We start from the raw sequence: 21,550 nt of genomic DNA, 5'->3' as shown, positions 1-21,550 counted from the left end.
CATACACACACACACACACACACACACACACACACACACACACACACACACACACACGTCTCAACCCACTGGGCAAAGATGTCAATTCAACATTATTTCATTGAAATGAAACATGGATTCAACCAGTGTATGCCCAGTGGGAAGGCATGATAGCTTAGTTATGGCGTTGGGCTATCAACCGAAAGACTGATAGTTTGAATCCCGAGCAGACAAGTTGAAAAATCTGCCAATGTGCCCTTGAGCAAAGCACTTAACCCTAATTGCTCCAGGGTCCCCGTTGATAATGGCAAACCCTGGACGCAACCCCACTCTCTGAGGGTGTCTCAAGGGGAGTTGGGATATGCAAACAACACATTTCCAATTCACACATGCATATTAATACACAATGATACACGTGTGAAATTGGACAAATATAAGCACCCACCAATTTACTATGATCGACCCGACTATAAACACACAAACAAAATAGTGCGGGAGAACTTTGAGGATGACTGAGGACTCTATTCAATCCGTTTCGCTGAAATTCAGCGTTCCAGCGTGATTTCAATTTAAAGCCAAGGTTCACGCAACAGCGGAAACTGCATTGACTGCATATTAGGGATTATTATCTTCCCAAAAATCTATCAAAAGTTTCAACCCCCGGGAATAATAATAATAATAATTAATATTTCTCCTGAGAGTCCCGAGGAATACACAAAAAAATCAGAAGTGCCCATTTAAAGGTTTTAAAACTAAGATATGGTCACTATGCCAGGGTTCTTCTCCCCAATCAAGAGGGGAGCTGCGCCACCTTGTCGGCTTGGCTGTGCCATTTTATGTAAAGATTTCAGAGCAAATGAAACTGATATTGAATAATGATTGAGTAACTATCGCCAATGACGTTGTTGTGAACTGGAAAAACAGGACATTCATAAATTCAGAGCGTTATCATGTTCCTCAATTAATTCAGCGCATTTCAGCGATAGGCTATCTTGTCACGGAGCGAGCTCCGGATGCACATTGCACACCCCAAGTATAGAGTAGAGCGTTGTCGAATCATACAAACTGTGTAAATGCACTTTGTAAATGACTAAAGTTGCTAACCTCACTAGATAACCTCCTTCAACGAATGACAGAATATCTCCTATATTTAGCTAAATCTAGTTGATGATTACACAGATCGCAGATCAGCTCATGAATAACAGGGAGAGGAAGGAAATAGTGGAAATAGTTTAAATATCAAGGTATCTTAATGAGGACCAAAAATCCATATCTACTCTCATACTGTTTGTTGATCACACATTCCCTACCGAAGCTCTCACATGGGCAGCAAGTAGAAGACAGTGCAGAGGAGCGGGGGAAATGGTACAGCAGTATTTTGGCATGCAATGGCGAGATAATGCAACCTATGAATAAAGTTTTAATGCGAGACAGAAGTCAGGATTTTGGATTTCAGCAGGATTGGGACTGGATAGGGAAAAGAAAATACCCACTGGGCAAAAACTGGTCCAATCAACGTTGTTTCCACGTCATTTCAACCAAAAAATGTAATGTGATGATGTTGAATTAACATGGAAAACTGATTGGATTTGCAAAAAGTCATCAATGTCACGGAATTTGGTATTTTTTCACCAAACCTTTAAGCTAAATCCAATGACATGGTGACATTTCTTGTTGAATTCACGTTAGTTGACAACTCAACCAAATGTAAATCAAACTAGATGTTGAACTGATGTCTGTGCCCAGTGGTTGGGCTCTAGGACAGGAGAAGATAGGATTTTTTTTTCACGCCTCTCTGAATTGTTAACAGAATTCATGTCTGTGACAGAGATGCCTATGTATTGAATTGTGCATAGGCCCATCAACTTTGTGATTGTCTGAGGTCACAATAACCAGGTTTCCATCCAACCTTTTAATGCACGCGTTAAGAAAAAAATGTGTCTGTAAAACATTCCAAATGTCGACCAAACTAAATACGCTAGACAAGGTGGGATCTTTTTGTGTCTGTAAAATTATATATGCAAGAAATGGTGGTGGAAACGCTTTTATGCGCAAATATTGACATAATATTGATCATTTCGAAATATGGATCAACTTCGAATGGACGATGGACGAAATGTTGTGTGGTCCTCCCACTACTACTCTGGAAGATATGCAGTTTATTAGGCTACAGATAAAAATGTATTTATGATCAACGTCACGGAATTTGGTGAAAGTGCAAAGTTATGAGCTCGGTTACCCATGTTAGTCCCTACTGCATGTATTGGCTCAATAAGAAAATGACCTTTCCATTTCTACCGCGCAATCTAGAACGCTGCTACATTCGTATTGCTGAATCCCATATGAATATAAAACATAAAATCAGATAATGACAGCCTTATATATATATATATATATATATATATATAAATTACCTTTCCAAATCTATAATAGTATAGGCCTACGTTACCTAAACTGCAGTCTACACACAAGGAGTGCCCAGGGATTTTCAGTAAAAAGCTGTTATCACAAAAATTCATGCTACTTTTCTTCTCTCAACAACTTCTCACATGCCTTAGCTGATTAAATTAGGCTATCCAATGTGGACAAATCATTCAAATAGTCTAAGCCCATATTTCGATATGAGTTTGTAAATAAGAGTTTGTTCTTCATTGACTTGGCTAGTTAAATAAAGGTTCAATAACATAGGTTAACCAAAGAACCAACTCAAAACCAAAATTATACAAACAAAATGATCATGTTGTCAATATTGGCTGATGCAGCCATTATTTCCTCACATGACACACCAGACTGGCCTCAAATTAGTATTATATGTTACGTTTGGTATGGTTACATAAGACAGAAGGTTACTTAAGCCAAAAACAAAAGGAGGGAGGCTGTTCGGGGAGGATGTGTGGGCATTTTACCTGAACTTCTAGCAAACAATGATGTATATAAACCCTGGATTGCTGATGCTATGTATTGACCATTGAGATGCTTTGCCATATTGGTCGACCAGTGGAAATTAACGGAATTCTATAGTATTTCAATTAAATGTTTCAAGGACAAAATTACATGTATTTAAGTATTTTTTGTTGTAGCAGGGACAGCAACATTAGTCAACGCAAAAAATATACTTTAAGGAAAATGTTATGAATGTTGTCATTTTTCTATTAAGCTCACATAATATCATTTTAAAGTATGCATTAAGGTGTCCGTAATAGAATACACTTAGGAAAATCGAATGTAGACATTAATAAGTGCATTTCTATAGCTTCCAAAATATGTTTTACCATGGTGGGGGTGTGCCAAGATGGTGGCGCAGTAGCTTCAACACAGCACCCTTTATTAGTCATCTAGTGTATATACAGTGCATTCGGAAAGTATTCAGGCCCCTTGACTTTTTCAACATTTTGTTAAGTTACAGCCTTATTCTAAAATGTATTAAATAAAAAATGTCCCTCATCGATCTACACACAATACCCCATAATGACAAAGCGAAAACAGGTTTTTCGATTTTTTTGCAAATGTATAAAAAAAAAATGGAAATAGCTTATTTACATAAATATTCAGACCCTTTGCCATGAGACTCGAAATTGTTTCTACAACTTGATTGTAGTCCACTGGTGGTAAATTCAATTGTTTGGACATGATTTGGAAAGGCACACACCTGTCTATTTAAGGTCCCACAGTTGACAGTGCATGTCAGAGCAAAAACCAAGCCTTGAGGTCGAACAAATTGACCATAGAGCTCTGAGACAGGATTGTGTCGAGGCATAGATCTGGGGAAGGGTACCAAAAAATGTATGCAGCATTGAAGGTCCTCAAGAACACAGTGGCCTCCATCATTCTTAAATGGAAGAAGTTCGGAACCACCAAGACTCTTCCTAGAGCTGGCCATCGGAGGAGAAGGACCTTGGTCAAGGAGGTGACGAAGAACCCGATGTCCACTCTAACAGAGCTCCAAAGTTCCTCTGTGGAGAAGGGAGAACCTTCCAGAAGGACAACCATCTCTGCAGCACTCCACCAATCAGGCCTTTATGGGAGAGCAGCCAGACGATCCAAAGCACACAGCCAAGGCAATGCAGAACTGGCTTCGGGACAAGTCTCTGAATGTGGCCCAGCCAGAGCCCGGACTTGAACCCGATCGAAGATCTCTGGAGAAACCTGAAAATAGCTGTGCAAGACGCTACACATCCAGCCTGAGAGAGCTTGAGAGGATCTGCACAGAAGAATGGGAGAAACTCCCCAAATACAGGCATGCCAAGCTTGTAGCGTCATACCCAAGAGGACTTGAGGCTGTAATCGCAGCCAAAGGTGTTTCAACAAAATACTGAGTAAAGCATCTGAATACTTATGTAAATGTGATATTTCAGTTTTAAAAATATATAAATGTCAAAAGATTTCTAAAAATTGTTTTTGCTTTGTCATTATGGGGAAATTTGTCTAAATTGATGCTATGTTTATATAGCCTAATATCTGGAATGTTTACTGAACATAAATATAAATGCAACATCTAAAGTGTTTGTCCCAGCTGAAATAAAATACCCCAGAAATGTTCCATATGCACAAAAAGCTTATTTCTCTCTATTAAAAAAAAAAGCACAAATGTTTACATCTCTTATAATAAGAATTTCTCATTTGCCAAAATGTGGCATAACAAGAACCTGATTAAACAGCATGATCATTACACTGGTTCACCTTGTGCTGGGGACAATAAAAGGTCACTCTAAAATGTGCATTTTTGTCACACAACACAATGCCACAGATGTCTCAAGTTTTAAGGGAGCATGCAATTGGCATGGTGACTGCAGAAATGTCCACCAAAGCTGTTGCCAGATAACTGAATGATAATTTCTCTACCATAAGCCACCTCCAACATCGTTTTAGATAAATTTGCAGTACGTCCAACCAGCCTCACAACTGCAGACCAGGACCAGGTATAACCACGCCAGCCCAGTTCCTCCACATCCGGCTTCTTCACCTGCGGGATCATCTGAGACCAGCCCCCTGGACAGCTGATGAAACTGAGGAGTATTTCTGTCTGTAATAAAGCCCTTTAGTGGGGAAAAACTCATTCTGAATGGCTGTGCCTGGCTCCCCATTGGGTGGGCTTGGCTCACAAGTGGGTGGGCCTATACCCTACCAGGCCCACACATGGCTGCGCCCCTGCCCAGTCATGTAAAATCCATAGATTTGGGCCTAATTTATTTATTTCAATTGACTGATTTCCTTATATGAACTGTAACTGTGTAAAATCGTTGAAATTGTTGCATGTTGCATTTATATTTTTGTCCAGTATAATTACAGTCTATTGGATCCCGCAATAGACTGTCGAATGGAAATAAGTTGTGATATTACTCCGAAGTTGTGTTTCATCATCAACATGAATACCATTTGGAAACAGGAGCTTTGAAAATGCCTAAAAACACAATAGACTATACATTTTAAAACATGTTAAAGTGTGTTCAAAATATCTGTTGGACACTCAAACCAATGGCAATTTGAACATACATTGGCCCATCCGGGCAAATATGCAAATGTGTGATCGATTTCGTAATGATAGTATTGGCTACATTATTTATCATGATGTTGACTGAGCTTCAGAAAACACAATAGCTAAGTTTGAAGATATGCTTGGGATGAATGGCAAGGTTCTTGCAATGGAGAGATTTGAACACATCTTAAAACTGCGAGGGCTTTGTAGAAAATGATTTCGATTACAATATCATCTACAATGCTATAGTATAGCATAGGCTACTATGCTACTTCACATGTAGATGATATTGTAATCGAAATCATTTTCTACAAAGCCCTCGCAGTTTTTTAAGATGTGTTCAAATCTCTCCATTGCAAGAACCTTGCCCTTCATCCCAAGCATATCTTAAAACTTAGCTATTGTGTTTTCTGAAGCTCAGTCAACATCATGATAGATAATGTAGCCAAGACTTCACATGTACACTAACATGGATTGCGCTATACTTCAGCAAGTCGTATTTAATGAATATAAAAGCGCGTGGCTCATGTACTGAACTTACCCAGAAACAATGTGTGAAATAAGCCAGACATCACGACTCTCATCTGGAACGAAAATTCCACAGACTCTCAGCTGGAACAAAAATTCCACACACACGAGCAGAAAACGACGTCTTCTTGCTCCCCTAAATGAGTTTAAATCATATACCTGTGCCCTCAAATATATATATATATTTTTTAAATCGGAATAGAGCAATTGAAGTTAGTGGGGCAATCTATCTATATAGGTTGGCTACACAGGTTGTCACACACGTTCTCCCAATGTCCTTGTGCTCATTCACAAATATAGCAGCACCTTTTCATTATTTCTCACAGAACACCCGGTAAATGAATTAGAGTTCCACTACACCTAACCGAGAATACAGGACTGCGTTCTTGCAGGATCCGTAATTATGCCCCCTCACTCTCTCTTCATTCGACAGGATACAAAGCGGGTGCAATAGGTATGCGCACAGCCGGCTGAAAACCGGGGACCTCTACAGTTGCGAGTGCACACATGCCCTTGCGGTGCCAGCGCGAGCGGTTTCACACCAACACATATTCCTACCAGACAAGCTGCATGATGATTGGCCACTCCTTATCACATTCGCAGGTACAGTACTACAGCCGCAGCAGCGTGAGGAAAGAGCACTGGAGTTGGAGTGACTGTGACTGCAGTGGAGTTATCTCAAACGAAGCTCTCACAAAAGTAGAGATTTGCACAGCATATTATATAACATTATGAAAGTGACAAATACCAGGTTATATTCACATGTATGTTTAGGCTCACTTTAAAAAGAGATGTCAATGTTAATGTCAATGTGACTTCCCTGCAGGGCCGGCGTTATCTGATTATGTCTTGACAAAAGGAGTAAGGCATGTCATACTTTTTTTCAGGCCAGACCGAATCAGATACATGTGCAAAATATAGTTAGGCTGATAGGCGCTGTTTCGCTCCCTAGTTTCAACAGAGAGGAAAGGGCGAAGCGAGGAGTCTTATTTACATCATTCTTAGCTTAGCTAAGTGGTATAGTCATTGTGCGTTCTTAATGGACATTGATAATGAGGTCGTAAGATATCTAGCTTGTAATTTGTTATGCTAACAAGCTAGCAAGAAGTTGCATAGCAACATAATCAACTTTTGGTATACAGGTGAAGCGCTAGTACATTCAACTGAAAGGATACCGTTTGTTTACTGTATACTAAAATGAACTAATAGTATGTACAGTATGTTAGTATAGGTATTCAAACACAACTCTTTTCACTCGCATTCCCACCTTTGGGACAACAACTCACATTGTTAGGGCGGAGACATGAGTGTCTCGTCATTATGCATATGATTGGATCACGGTGTATCAATGTGTGCATATGGTTAGAACATTGGGCCAGTAACCGAAAGGTTGCTGGATCGAATCCCAGAGCTGACAAGGTACTTAACCCCGTGTTCCCAGGTAGGCCGTCATTGTAAATAAGAATTTGTTCTTAACTGACTTGCCTAGTTAAATAAAGATTCAAGTTTGTTTTTTAAAATTATAAACAGATCTCTGATTTCAGACACATGAATTAAGCTCAAACGCTTGAACGAGTGTGTACAGGCTGGAATTAGAATGCAAGGTAATTAATGAGAGAAAACTATTGTAGCATCAAAGTCTATTTTGTCACGTCGATGCAAACCAATGCTGGTAAAATGAGCGGATAAATTGTCAGAAAATAGACTGTTTGTGCATTGTTCGGTCTGGAATGTTGACATTCATAGTTAAAGTGTTTATTTAACGTTGATAAATTTAGCTGCCAGTGCCAACATATTTGAAAATAATAACTTTATGCCTACCTTTGTTGATTTTGAGCACAGGCATATAGCCTAGGCAGGCTACAGTTGGGAAACTTGTGGAACTTTGTTCAAGAGAGGATACTGTTATGTAGAAATAACGAGACTAGCTAAATTCTTTATAAACTGCTAGGGATTTACTAGCTACAACTCTCCTCATGTTCACAAGCTTACATAACTGGAGGCAGGTACGGTGGCTCCCGTAGGTGAGTCAAAAGGAACAATCATTCACAGGGCTACATAGCAAACATAACAAATACAATTGTTCATTATGGATTCCCATGACAATTAAGTTGGCATATGCGAATTCAAGCACTCTACTCTCACATGCAAATTTTGACCTGCCGTATGTTGGCGGGTGCACAGTGCTCTGTTCGGAAGCTGGCTTCCCATAAAGTATGTTTTGCCAAAATTATATATTTTCTGCTCGAAACGTTGGTGATTTACCCAATAAATTACTGGGAGGTTATACATAGAGTGTGCGGCTCTCTTTATTATTGTTATAGCTTATAGTTTATTCGCCGTTAGTCAGCACCTCTACATTAAATAATTGTCTCTGGGTGTGCACCAGCTCATGTTATTTAATGCATGTATTAAGGTAATTTACCGTTCTCATTCGCAGAGTGGAAACGTTGTTTGCAGAGTTCACAACCTGCAACACATGTGAGAAACAAGTTTTGGTTTATTTCATAACTATAATTTAGGAGATTTGTCAATTTCTTCATTGTCTTTTGTTTGGAGTGCTCCATGTGAGCAATGAGCATGTGTGTGGTTTCTCTGTCCTGATAATGTTGAGGGAGCGCATGCGCCTGAGCATGCAAACCTGCTGAGTTGATACAATGCTGCACTTCACTACATACAGTGGTTCCTCCTTTAAAAGTTGCAAGCTTACACCGCAGGACTTAGAGGTACCCGTCTTCACAGCTTCATTGCTCCAGACCACCGCAAGGGGGAGTTAGAGCACTCATTATGCATTTGGGTCTCAAGGTTTTTATATGACCAATCATATTGAGTGGTTCCAATGATGAATTTGACGTGAGCCATCCGTCGCTGGTGACTTTCTTCAGCAAAGAAGGCTGGCAAAACATTACGGTGGAAGCAAATGTAAGTAATTATAATGTCATAACGAGTCAAGCAAAAAATTTACAATTGAGAGGAATATGTTAGTTAATGTAGAGACAAATGATTGTGCATATTTTTTTGTCATAAAGGTCATTTACGAAAATCGCTATTTAGCAAGTTAGCTGACTAGCTAACATTAGCCAGCTAACGTACGCTAATCTCATTCCGTACAAATGTGCGCAACCGCGATATTCAAATGAGGCTGCAAAGAAAACTAATGGGACTGTAGTGACTGTGTTGACATCAAAATCTGGGGTGTGAACTACATTTCTATTCAAGCTTTGATTGACATGGTAATGGCTCTATAGTATCGGAGAAAAGTTGAAAAACTGACCCCTCCGACAATGTATGTTACATTGTGAAGTGTCATGGTGTACAGGACGCATAAAGCAACTAATTCTGTCTTACAGCCTCTCTCCACCAGGTGTAGCACTTCTCTCACCGTTTAAAAACAAGAAAGGGACAAGGTAAGGGGGGATACCTAGTAATTGTTTTGTGTCGTTACTGCAAGCTATCATGACTCTCAAAAGCCGTTGTTTACTTCTGAACATCACTTTAGCACCGCCCTAAAAACCTGATTCAAAATTGACACAAACCTTCAAATAGATATGTAATAACACATTATATAAACTCTTTATAGTGTTTTATGTACATTTTGGAGGCGATAAGTTGGACAGATATTTCCCCACACAACGTCTCTCCTTCTCACTATCACGCAATAGGTTTCGCTTCCCCACCGGCCATTTTTTAAAAGACGTGACGGCGCTCATTGCCTTCTTGAATCATGCAGAGATGGGCATCATGAAGGTCTCGTCATTGATTTTGTTGTAAAGGGGAGAAATTGTGCTTTACAATGGTATTGATATTACAGTTGATCTGGAAGTATTACGTTTTTGGGGTGCTAAAATAAGTTCAATTGTACGGACCAGCGCGATGTACAAAAGTGAGTTAGTTCACGTTAGCTAGCTAGTTTTATGACATTAGTATGAAATTGTAATTCGTGTTGTTTAATGTTTTAGGGACTCGTGAGAAAACCAGCAAACCAGGCTGTCGTCTTGTGAAACAGTGAATGTAAAGAATCTAGCTAGTTAAAGCATTTACTGCAAATTTAATGTACAATTGTGTAAGCTTGCCTTGCTTATACTTTCCATGCAGTGCAGCTGAAGTAACATAGCTAGCTAACTATTTATTTGCTTATTGTGTAGTGGAGGAAAAAAAATATGCCTATGGATGTGTAGCTTACTACAGTATGTAGCCAATCTGTGTATGGACCCTAAAACGGTTGGTATGAATATTTGTTCAGAACCTATGAACCTCAGCTATCATAGTTGTTGTATCGACTTCAAGTCTGAATGGCATTAATGAAGCCTATGGATTGAGTAGAGTATAATAACTTTATTGTGCCAAGGATGCAAGTCCTATATAGTAGTTATTACCATGCATGAGATCCCCACATTGTAGCCTGTACATTGAACATATTCACTGATCATGTACTCTCCTTGGCAAATAAAGGTGTGGTTCAGCGATGAATCTCTGTGAGACATTCTTTTTCAGTCATATCCAATGCCAGATGTATCGAACTCCATTCTTTGAATGATGCTGTGTCTGCATGTATGTATTACAATTATACACTTCAACAGTGTTTACCACTCCTGCTCCTGGGACATCAATGATTACACATTGTAACTATGCAATAGACTAGAAACATTATTTAAGTAAAGGCTGATTTGTAATTCACATATACAGAAGAAAACAGTACACTACACTTCCTATGCATATCTAACTCCCTTCATCTACATTCATCTGACACAGGATAAGTGTAGTATTTCAATGAGATACTTAATTTCAACCAGTGGAGAATGTGAAACGCTTTATTGAAAGTTTATTATCCAACTGTTATAAATACATAATACATGCATTATAAATATTATAATTGTAATATTATATAAATACAAGTTCAATCTGTACTTCAATGCACATATGGTGTGCATTGTAAAAAAGAAAGAGGAAGAAAGAGGAGGTGGGGAGAGGCGCAGAAGACAGAAAAGGAAAGAGGTAAAACAGAGGAGCAGGGAATACAGCCTATGATTAATGAATTGCAGTGCTACCCTAATATTTTCTCAGTTCGTCACAATTACAAAGTGTCTCTATCGATGTCTCCTAACCAGCCGAGGGGTCCCAGTCAGCTCGAAGGTTATCTTAAGAGTGGGTGAGGCGGCGATGACGGGACTGGGTTCTTCTCTCACATCAAAAACATACCTGCAGATGAGAGACAGATCGATAGAGAGAGAGCATGATTAAGCTTCGTTTTTTTTTATTCTAACACGGTCGGTCATCATAATCATCAGGACGTGAAATGCAAAACTGACCTTGGATCATTAACTCTGGGATTACTACATCTCTATCTGTATTTCAATGTAAAGCATATCTTTAATAATACTTCCTGTTGACCTGACCATTTAAAATGGCAGCAGTTTTACAGGCACCTAAACAATTTGTCACGTTCTGAACTTTATTTCCTTTGTTTTGTATTTATTTAGTATGGTCAGGGCGTGAGTTGGGTGGGCAGTCTATGTTTGTTTTTCTATGTTTTGGGGCATTTCTTTGTTTCGGCCTAGTATGGTTCTCAATCAGAGGCAGGTGTCATTAGTTGTCTCTGATTGAGAATCATACTTAGGTAGCCTGGGTTGCACTGTTTGTTTGTGGGTGATTGTCTATGTTGATGGCTTGTTTCAGCACAGGTCTCATTTTGTAGCTTCACGGTCGAATTTGGTTTATTGTTTTTGTTACTCGTTTGTATAGTGTTCAGTCTTTCTTTATTAAAGATTTACCATGGACACTTACCACGCCGCATATTGGTCCTCTGATCCTTTTCGCCTCTCCTCTTCAGAAGAAGAGGAGGACGACCGTGACACAATTGTGCTATTATGTTTGTTTTTTTCGCGTTATTTGTAACTTAATTTGTACATAATGTTTCTGTTTAATGAATGCAGGGAAACATAAATCAGTTTTACCTAATCTCTATCAACACGTTAAATGCGCAACCAGAGGGGGAAAAAATTCTACATCACCTGTATTCCACACACAGAGACGCGTACAAAGCTCTCCCTCGCCCTCCATTTGGTAAATCTGACCACAATTCCACCCTCCTGATTCCTGCTTACAGGCAAAAATTAAAGCAGGAAGCGCCAGTGACTCAGTCTATAAAAAAGTGGTCAGATAAAGCAGATTCTAAACTACAGGACTGTTTTGCTACACAGACTGGAACATGTTCCGGGATTCTTCCGATTACATTGAGGAATACATCACATCAGTCACTGGCTTTATCAATAAGTGCATTAAGGACGTCGTCCCCACAGTGACTGTACGTACATACCCCAACCAGAAGCCATGGATTACAGGCAACATTCACACTGAGATAAAAGATAGACCTGCCACTGTCAAGGTGTGGGACTCTAACCCGGAAGCTTATAAGAAATACTGCTATGCCCTCCGACGAACAATCAAACAGGCAAAGCGCCAATACCGGACTAAGATTGAATTGTACTACAACGGCTCCAATGCTCGTCTTATGTGGCAGGGCTTGCAAACTATTACAGACTACAAAGGGAAAAACAACCGCAGGCTGCCCAGTGACACGAGCCTACCAGCTGAGCTCGCTTCGAGGCAAGCAACACTGAGGCTTGCATGAGAACATCAGCTGTTCCGGACGACTGTTTGATCACGCTCTCCGTAGCCGACGTGAGTAAGACCCTAAAAACAGGTTAACATTCACAAGGCCGCGGGGCCAGACGGATTACCAGGACGTGTGCTCCGGGCATGTGCTGACCAGCTGGCAGGTGTCTTCACCAACATTTTCAACATGTCCCTGATTCAGTCTGTAATACCAACATGTTTCAAGCAGACCACCATAGTTCCTGTGCCCAAGAACATCAAGGCAACCTGCCTAAATGACTACAGACCCGTAGCACTCATGTCCGTAGCCATGAAGTGCTTTGAAAGTCTGGAATGGTTCACATCAACACCATTATCCCAGAAACCCTAGACCCACTCCAATTTGCATACCGCCCCAATAGATCCACAGATAATGCAATCTCTATTGCACTCCACACTGCCATTTCCTACTTGGACAAAAGTAACACCTATGTGAGAATGCTATTCATTGACGACAGCTCAGCGTTCCACCCCATAGTGCGCATCACTAAGCTAAGGATCCTGGGACTAAACACCTCCCTCTGCAACTGGATCCTGGACTTTCCGACCGGCCACCCCCAGGTAGCAAAACATTTGCCACTCTGATCCTCAACACTGGAGCCCATCAGGGGTGCGTACTCAGCCCCCTCCTGTACTCCCTGTTCACCCACGACCGCGTGGCCAGGTACGACTCCAACACAATCATTACATTTGCAGACGACAGAACAGTGGTAGGCCTGATCACCGACAACGACGAGGCAGCTTATAGGGAGGAGGTCAGAGACCTGGTTGGGTGGTGCCAGAATAACAACCTATCCCTCAACGTAACCAATACTAAGGAGATGATTGTGGACGACAGGAAAAGGAGGACCGAGCACGCCCCCATTCTCATCGACAGGGCTGTAGTGGAGCAGGTTGAGAGCTTCAAGTTCCTTGGTGTCCACATCACCAACAAACTAGAATGGTCCACACCAACACACCAAGACAGCCGTGAAGAGGGCCCTCAGGAAACTAGAAAGATTTGGCATGGGTCCTCAGATTCTCAAAAGATTCTACAGCTGCAACATCGAGAGCACTGGTTGCATCACTGCCTGGTACGGCAACTGCTCGGCCTCCGACCGCAAGGCACTACAGAGGGTAGTGTGTATGGCCCAGTACATCACTGGGGCTAAACTGCCCACCATCCAGGACCTCTACACCAGGCGGTGTCAGAGGAAGGCCCTAAAAATGTTCAAAGATCCCAGCCACCCCAGTCATAGAGTGTTCTCTCTACTTCTGCATTGCAAGCGGTACCGGAGCACCAAGTCTAGGCCCAAAAGGCTTCTCAACAGTTTTTACCCCCAAGCCGTACGACTCATGAACAGGTCATCAAATGGCTACCCAGTGTCCCCCCAACCCCTCTTTTACGCTGCTGCTACTCTCTGTTTATCATATATGCATAGTCACTTTAACTATACATTCATGTACATATGTACATACTACCTCAATTAGCCCGACAAACTGGTGCCACCGCACATTGGCTACACAGACTATCTGCATTGTGTCCCGCCACCAGCCACCCACCACCCGCCAACTCCTCCTTTATACTACTGCTACTCTCTGTTTATCATATGTGCATAGTCACTTTAACCATACCTACATGTACATACTACCTCAATTAGCCCAACTAACTGGTGCCTCGTTACTCTTATAGCCTCACTACTGTTATTTTTCACTGTTGTTTTTTATTTTTTTTATACTTATCTATTGTTTACCTAACACCTATTTTTTACTTAAAAATTGCACTGTTGCTTAGGGCCTGTAAGTAAGCATTTCACTGTAAGGTACCTGTTGTATTCGGCGCACGTGACAAATAAACTTTTGATTTGATTTGACCAAGTGACCTCTCAACTATGATCATGCTGGGCCCTCTGTGTCAGCCAGCTCAGATGCGGGAGTGGTTCACCAACACAGCTGATATAACCTACAGGATTTAGGGAGAAGGGGGAGAGGGATGAAGTGAAGGAGAGAGACTTTTATTGAGAAAATAGGGCAGTTAAAGAGACTGTGTTCAACAGGAATCTGTGTGCGTGTAGTCTCACCTGGTTTCCACACTAAGTCTACCGAGTACTTTATGCTGAAAAACAGACAATCAATAGAAGATAATGTCATTGTTCGGCTTTTACATTACCAGATCACAAATCCTAAGACAACAGCTGGTGTCAGGTTCGCCTCTGTACTTAAAGGCCGATTATTCCAACTCTCTGTGAAATGCTGCAGATCTGCCCGCAGACAAGGTAGTAAGACATATCCCACACAGAAGAGGTGGATAGAATTCGACAGGTCAAGGTAGCCTTCTTCCTCCAAACTGTGTAGCAAGTTGTAGTACTGACATGTCACAGCACTCCAAACATCTCTCCATAATCATTCCACTCTAACAGAGAGAAAGAAAATGTTTTGTGGGGGGGGGGGGGGGGGGGGGAGAGAGAAGCCTAATCTCTGTGGTCCTATGGTCTTCCTCCATTAATAGTGAACACTGAGGTGGGTCCGAGGTTATAGATATTCAAGTTGTGTGTGCCTCTGTGAGTGGGTAATTACTGACTGTATGTGGCGCAGACACCTATCTGAGTGTACCTGAAACAGTTAAATATAGAGGGCTATGTGTCTCACCACTTGGTTACTGCAAGGCTAACCCCCAGGGAAATCATGTATTGGCAGCAACAGGGGCTTGATAGTCTAGTGAAAATGGCTCTTTGTTTATGTGGTGTAAATCTCAAAATTAGCAGCTGACATCTTCTTCAGGATCGGTGTCCCATCCAGGGGACGGTTGGGCTAACATAGGCTAATGCGATTAGCATGAGGTTGAAAGTAACAAGAACATTTCCCAGGACATAGACATATCTGACATTGGCAGAAAGCTTAAATTCTTGTTAATCAAACTGCACTGTCCAATTTACAGTAGCTATTACATTGAAAAAATACCATGCTATTGTTTGAGGAGAGTACACATTTTTGAACATGAAAAGTTATTAATAAACAAATTAGACACATTTTTAACAGAAATGCAATGACTCATTGGATCAGTCTAAAACGTTGCACATGCACTGCTGTCATCTAGTGGCCAACATCCAAATTGCAGCTGGGCTGGAATAATAATTATGGCCTTTCTCTTGCATTTCAAAGACAATGGTACAAAAAAATACAAAATAATGTTTTTATTTTTCTTTGTGTTATCTTTTACCTGATCTATTGTGTGTTATATTCTCTGACATTCCTTTCACATTTCCACAAACATCAAAGTGTTTCCTTTCAAATGGTACCAATAATATGCATATCCTTGCTTCAGGGCCTGAGTTGCAGGCAGTCAGATTTGGGTATGTCATTTTAGGTGTAAATGTATGTTTTCTTACTGAATGCATGTGAGACAGGTTCCATATACAACAAGACAGGCATAGAGGAAGAGAGAAAAAGAACACAGGACAGTTTAATTACCTCTAGGGTTGCTGTGTTGGTGCATGAGGCACGGAATTCGCCCGACGGAGCGTGTCGAGGATTTGATGGCACCTGGGTCAGCTCTCCATACTCGTCCTGAGGTGCGTGCTTGTTGGCTGGTGAAGATTGTGCCAGCCTCACGCACCAGGCCTCCTGTGCACCTCCCTAGCCTTGCACGTCCTGTGCCAGCTCAGCGCTACAGTGCGCCTAGCAGTGCTAACCGTGGCGGGCGTGGTACTGGTCAGGCACCGTGTTATGCGGTGGAACGCACGGTGTCCCCAGTACGCGTGCTTAGCCCGGTACGCTACATCTCAGCTCCTCACATCTGCCGGGCTAGGGTGAAGATCCAGCCAGGGCGGTTGGTGCCAGCCCTGTTCTCAAGATCTCCAGTATGCCTTCACGGTCCGGTCCATCCAGTGCCACCTCCACACACCAGCCCTCCGGTGGCTGCTCCCCGCACCAGACATCCTGTGCGTGGCCTCGGCCCAGTACCACCAATGCCAGCACCACGCACCAGGCCTACAGTGCGCTTCGCCTGTCCAGCGCTGCCAGAGCCTTCCTCCTCTCCAGCGCTGCCGGAGTCTCCCGCCTGTCCAGCGCTGCCGGAGTCTCTCGCCTGTCCAGCGCTGCCGGAGTCTCCCGCCTGTCCAGCGCTGCCGGAGTCTCCCGCCTGTCCAGCGCTGCCGGAGTCTCCCGCCTGTTCAGCGCTGCCAGAGTCTCCCACCTGTTCAGCGCTGCCAGAGTCTCCCACCTGTCCAGCGCTGCCAGAGCTGCCAGTCTGCAAGGAGCCGCCAGAGCTGCCAGTCTGCAAGGAGCCGCCAGACTTGCCAGTCTGCAAGGAGCCGCCAGAGCTGCCAGTCTGCAAGGAGCTGCCAGTCTGCAAGGAGCCGCTAGAGCCGCCAGTCTGCATGGAGCCGCCAGAGCCACCAGTCTGCATGGAGCAGCCAGAGCCGCCAGTCTGCATGCAGCAGCCAGAGCCGCCAGTCAGCATGGAGCAGCCAGAGCCGCCAGTCAGCATGGAGCAGCCAGAGCCACCAATCAGCATGGAGCAGCCAGAGCCGCCAGTCAGCATGGAGCAGCCAGAGCCGCCAGTCAGCATGGAGCAGCCAGAGCCGCCAGTCAGCATGGAGCAGCCAGAGCCGGCAGTTAGCATGGAGCAGCCAGAGCTGCCAGTCAGCCAGGATCCGCCAGTCTGCCAGGATCCGCCAGTCTGCCAGGATCCACCAGAGCCGCCAGTCTGCCAGGATCCCCCAGAGCCGCCAGTCAGCCAGGATCTGCCATTCAGCCAGGATCCGCCAGTCAGCCAGTATCCGCCAATCCGCCAGTCTGCCAGGATCCGCCATTCAGCCAGGATCCGCAATTCAGCCAGGATCCGCCAGTCAGCCAGGATCCGCCAATCCGCCAGTCTGCCAGGATCCGCCATTCAGCCAGGATCCGCAATTCAGCCAGGATCCGCCAGTCAGCCAGGATCTGCCAGAGCCGCCAGTCAGCCAGGATCTGCCGGAACCGCCAGTCAGCCAGGATCTGCCAGAACCACCAGCCAGCCAGGATCTGCCAGAGCCATCAACCTGCCTGAGCTTCCTCTCAGTCCCGAGCTTCCTCTCAGTCCCGAGCTTCCTCTCAGTCCCGAGCTACCCTTCAGTCCCGAGCTACCCCTCAGTCCCGAGCTACCTCTCAGTCCAGAGCTACCCCTCAGTCCCGAGCTACCTCAGTCCCGAGCTGTCCCTCAGTCCGGAGCTGCCCCTCAGTCCAGTGGGGCCCTTCGTTAGGGTTACTAGGCCAAGGTCGGCGGCGAGGGTCGCCAATCTAAGGACGCGATGTAAGTGGACTATGTTGGAGAGGGGTCCACGTCCCGCGCCAGAGCCGCCACCATGGACAGACGCCCACCCGGACCCTCCCCTATGGGTTTAGGTGTGCGGCCAGGAGTCCGCACCTTGGGGGGGGGTTCTCTCACGCCCTGGTCTTAGTATTTTGTGTTTTCTTTATTATTTTGGTCAGGCCAGGGTGTGACATGGGTATTTTATGTGGTGTGTTTTGTCTAGGGGTTTTTTGTAGGTTATGGGATTGTGGTGTAGTATAGTAGTCTAGGAAAGTCTATGGTTGCCTGGAGTGGTTCTCAATCAGAGGCAGGTGTTTATAGTTGTCTCTGATTGGGAACCATATTTAGGCAGCCATATTCTTTAGGTGTTTCGTGGGTGATTGTTCCTGTCTCTGTGTTTGTTTGCACCAGATAGGGCTGTTTTGGTTTTTCACATTACATTTATTGTTTTTGTATTGGTCGTTATCATCTTTATTAACCTCTACCGACGAGCAATCCCGTATCCGGGAGGGTAATCATAGCCTCAAGCTCATTACCATAACGCAACGTTTCCTATTCATGAAAATCGCAAATGAAATTAAATAAATATATTCAAACACAAGCTTAGCCTTTTGTTAACAACACTGTCATCTCAGATTGTCAAAATATGCTTTTCAACCAAAGCTACACAAGCATTTGTGTACGAGTATTGATAGCCTAGCATAGCATTAAGCCTAGCATTCAGCAGGCAACATTTTCACAAAAACAAGAAAAGCATTCAAATAAAATAATTTACCTTTGAAGAACTTTGGATGTTTTCAAAGACGAGACTCTTAGATAGCAAATGTTCATTTTTTTCCCAAAAGATTATTTGTGTAGACGAAATAGCTCCGTTTTGTTCATCACGTTTGGCTAAGAAAAAGACCGGAAAATGCAGTCACTTACAACGCCAAACTTTTTTCCAAATTAGCTCCATAATATCAACAGAAACATGGCAAACGTTGTTTAGAATCAATCCTCAAGGTGTTTTTCACATATCTATTCGATAATCTATCAGTGGTGGCAGTTGGCTTCTCATCAGAAGCAAACGTAAAAATACTGCAGTTGGATATTACGCAATAATTGCAACGGAGGACACCAAGCGACCACCTGGTAGATGTAGTCTCTTATGGTCAATCTTCCAATGATATGCCTACGAATACGTCACAATGCTGTAGACACCTTGGGGAAAACGTGGAAAACGTAAGCTGACTCCTAGCTCCTTCAGAGCCATATAAAGAGTCATTGGAATGAGGCGATTTCAAAAAATGCGGCACTTCCTGATTGGATTTTTATCTGGGTTTCGCCTGAAACATCAGTTCTGTGGCACTCACAGACAATATCTTTGCAGTTTTGTAAACGTCCGAGTGTTTTCTTTCCAAAGCTGTCAATTATATGCATAGTCGAGCATCTTTTCGTGACAAAATATCTTGTTAAAAACAGAACGTTTTTCATCCAAAAATTAAAAGAGCGCCCCCTATATCGAAGAAGTTAAAGATGTTTAATAATAACCACGCTGCATTTTGGTCCTCCTCTCTTTCACCGGAAAACCTTAACAGAAGCTGGATCATTTTGGCAATGATACCAGCACCATCTACATGCTGCAAAGACTCCCTAACTCTTCGCCATTGTACACGATGGCCCATTGCTTGGGGACTTCCTTTGACCATTCTAAAGCCTGCATGAGGCATCCTTGCCTTAATGGCGCTGACTTTCTGGTCTAACTCTTCATCTGACATATCAGAATAGCATTCCCTGACAGACATATTTTGTTCTTTAGTCCTTCTGTAAAAAAAAAGCTAACCGTTACACTGTCATGAAATATGATTATATATCGACTATGAAACAAACATGACATGGCCTGCTTATGAGTTGCCATGAAAGAAAGTTAGATGAATTCAACTGAAAATGGTGAGAACAGGCATTCATAGCTAAATGTTTTTGGTTAGCATGAGAATAATAATTGCATGATTTATCATTATATGGTATGTATGTATGTAATATAGTCGAATGTTATGAACCGATACTGAATTGTAGGAGCTAACTACTAGCTATGTAGAAGTTGGATGGAAGAACACCCAGTGCTGCTTACCTGAGACGCCATCATCACACAGTCCTTCGTAAGTGTCCGCTATGACTTCCTTTGTGTCGGAAAGAAAGGCTGAACAGTATTGGTTGTAGCCAAACTGACACTCAAAAAATGGCCAAAATGGAGGGTGGTTGACAGTGAAATTAAATTGGAGTTTTGTTTTCAAATATACTTTTTGTTCTCATAATATTTTTGGGGAATAAAATGCATAAAGTTTTGCGTTTTATTACAAAATATTTGACTCTTTTTTTCTACTTTGAAGCCTCCTTTTTGCTTTAAGAATAATTATTTATGATTGAAAATAAAAAAGTTGCTTTCGAACAATTATTTTTGATTGAAAAGAAAAACGTTTTGCTCTTGACAAAAATATGTACCTTCATAGCATAAAACAATGAAATATAAACCAAATAATTAACTAATAATTGTGCACGACTTCAAATGAAACAAGCAGGGAGCAGGTTTTGAACCCTCAATCTTTTTGCCCGAAGTCCAGCGCACTATTGACTGTGCACCAAAAGCATGCTCAAGCCCCAGAGTCGATAGAGCGCATCCTCTAGGTAGCTTGCTACTCAATGTAATAAAGTAGACTTTTCAAATAAGTTGCCTTACATGTTATGTTGACTGACAATTTGTTAGCTACACTGTCCTTACGAACCACATAGTGTATCATTACAGCAGTATGTACCGGTATGTTAGCTATCTACCTAACGTTAGTAGTTATACAAGCTTGCCAGTATTTTAACTACAGGCTATCTAACTACCCAACGTTTATTGACGTGATTATTCCTGTCATTCTTAGCTTAGCTAAATGGTATAGTTGTTGTGCGTTCTCAATGGACATTCGAGTGCTTTCGTAAATTCACTCTGGCAATCTACTCCAATTTCAGAGCACTCTCTTCTGAGTATACCAGAGTGCTGAATAATGAATTTACGAGCGCTCAACATCAGTTGAATATGGCCGGTGTCAGTAAACATCTGCATAAAAGCATAATTAAATTGTTTCCAGCAGCACAGTTACAGTCACCAACGCTCTGGTTAACACGAAAACTGCCTAACCAGCTCTGCTAGGGTAAGTAAAATGGTCAGAGTGGTCTCATTTGTGTCTGGAAGTAGCTAGCAAGCTAGCCAATGTTTGCTTGAGAGCTTGACTGCTGTTGTAAGGCCAGAACGCTCAAATCAACCCTACTCCTTGGCCCGAACGTCCAGTGTGCACTCCAAGAGTGAAATGGTCTGAATTTACAAATGGACAATCTGACAACGCTCTGAATTTATGAGCACAGGCACTCCAGATTGAATTTAAGAACACACCCAAAGTTGAAAAATGTCTAACTAGTCATTTGTAATGCTAACTAGCTAGCAAGAGGTTGCATAGCAACAGCATCAACTTCTGGTAGAGAAGTAGAGAAGGCAAAGAGCAAGTACGCTCAACTGAAAGTTTGGTTACACTACAATTAGGATGTGGAAATGTTATGCCCCTTAGATATTCATTTAGAATCCTTTAATCCTCTTATGCTGTAGCCTACTCCTGACCGCCATG

At 42.6% G+C, this 21,550-nt stretch overlaps 1 protein-coding gene across 2 annotated transcripts in view; it reads right to left on the bottom strand.

Annotated features, from left to right (window-relative positions):
* The window catches only part of LOC110537709 (CXADR-like membrane protein), a 123,993-nt gene extending 117,411 nt beyond the window's left edge, over positions 1-6,582 (bottom strand). Inside the window, exon 1 of one of the 2 annotated variants that reach the window (XM_036937677.1) lies at positions 5,997-6,582. In XM_036937677.1, coding sequence (XP_036793572.1) covers positions 5,997-6,039 — 43 coding nt within the window. In that variant the 5' untranslated portion in view covers positions 6,040-6,582. The remainder of the gene's footprint in view (positions 1-5,996) is intronic. The other variant, XM_021623977.2, reaches the window with a different exon arrangement.
* Between the last annotated feature and the right edge of the window lie 14,968 nt (positions 6,583-21,550).

This window comes from Oncorhynchus mykiss, chromosome 12 (assembly GCF_013265735.2).
Source record: "Oncorhynchus mykiss isolate Arlee chromosome 12, USDA_OmykA_1.1, whole genome shotgun sequence".
Taxonomy (NCBI): domain Eukaryota; kingdom Metazoa; phylum Chordata; class Actinopteri; order Salmoniformes; family Salmonidae; genus Oncorhynchus; species Oncorhynchus mykiss.
This window is presented reverse-complemented; position numbering and strand designations above follow the sequence as displayed.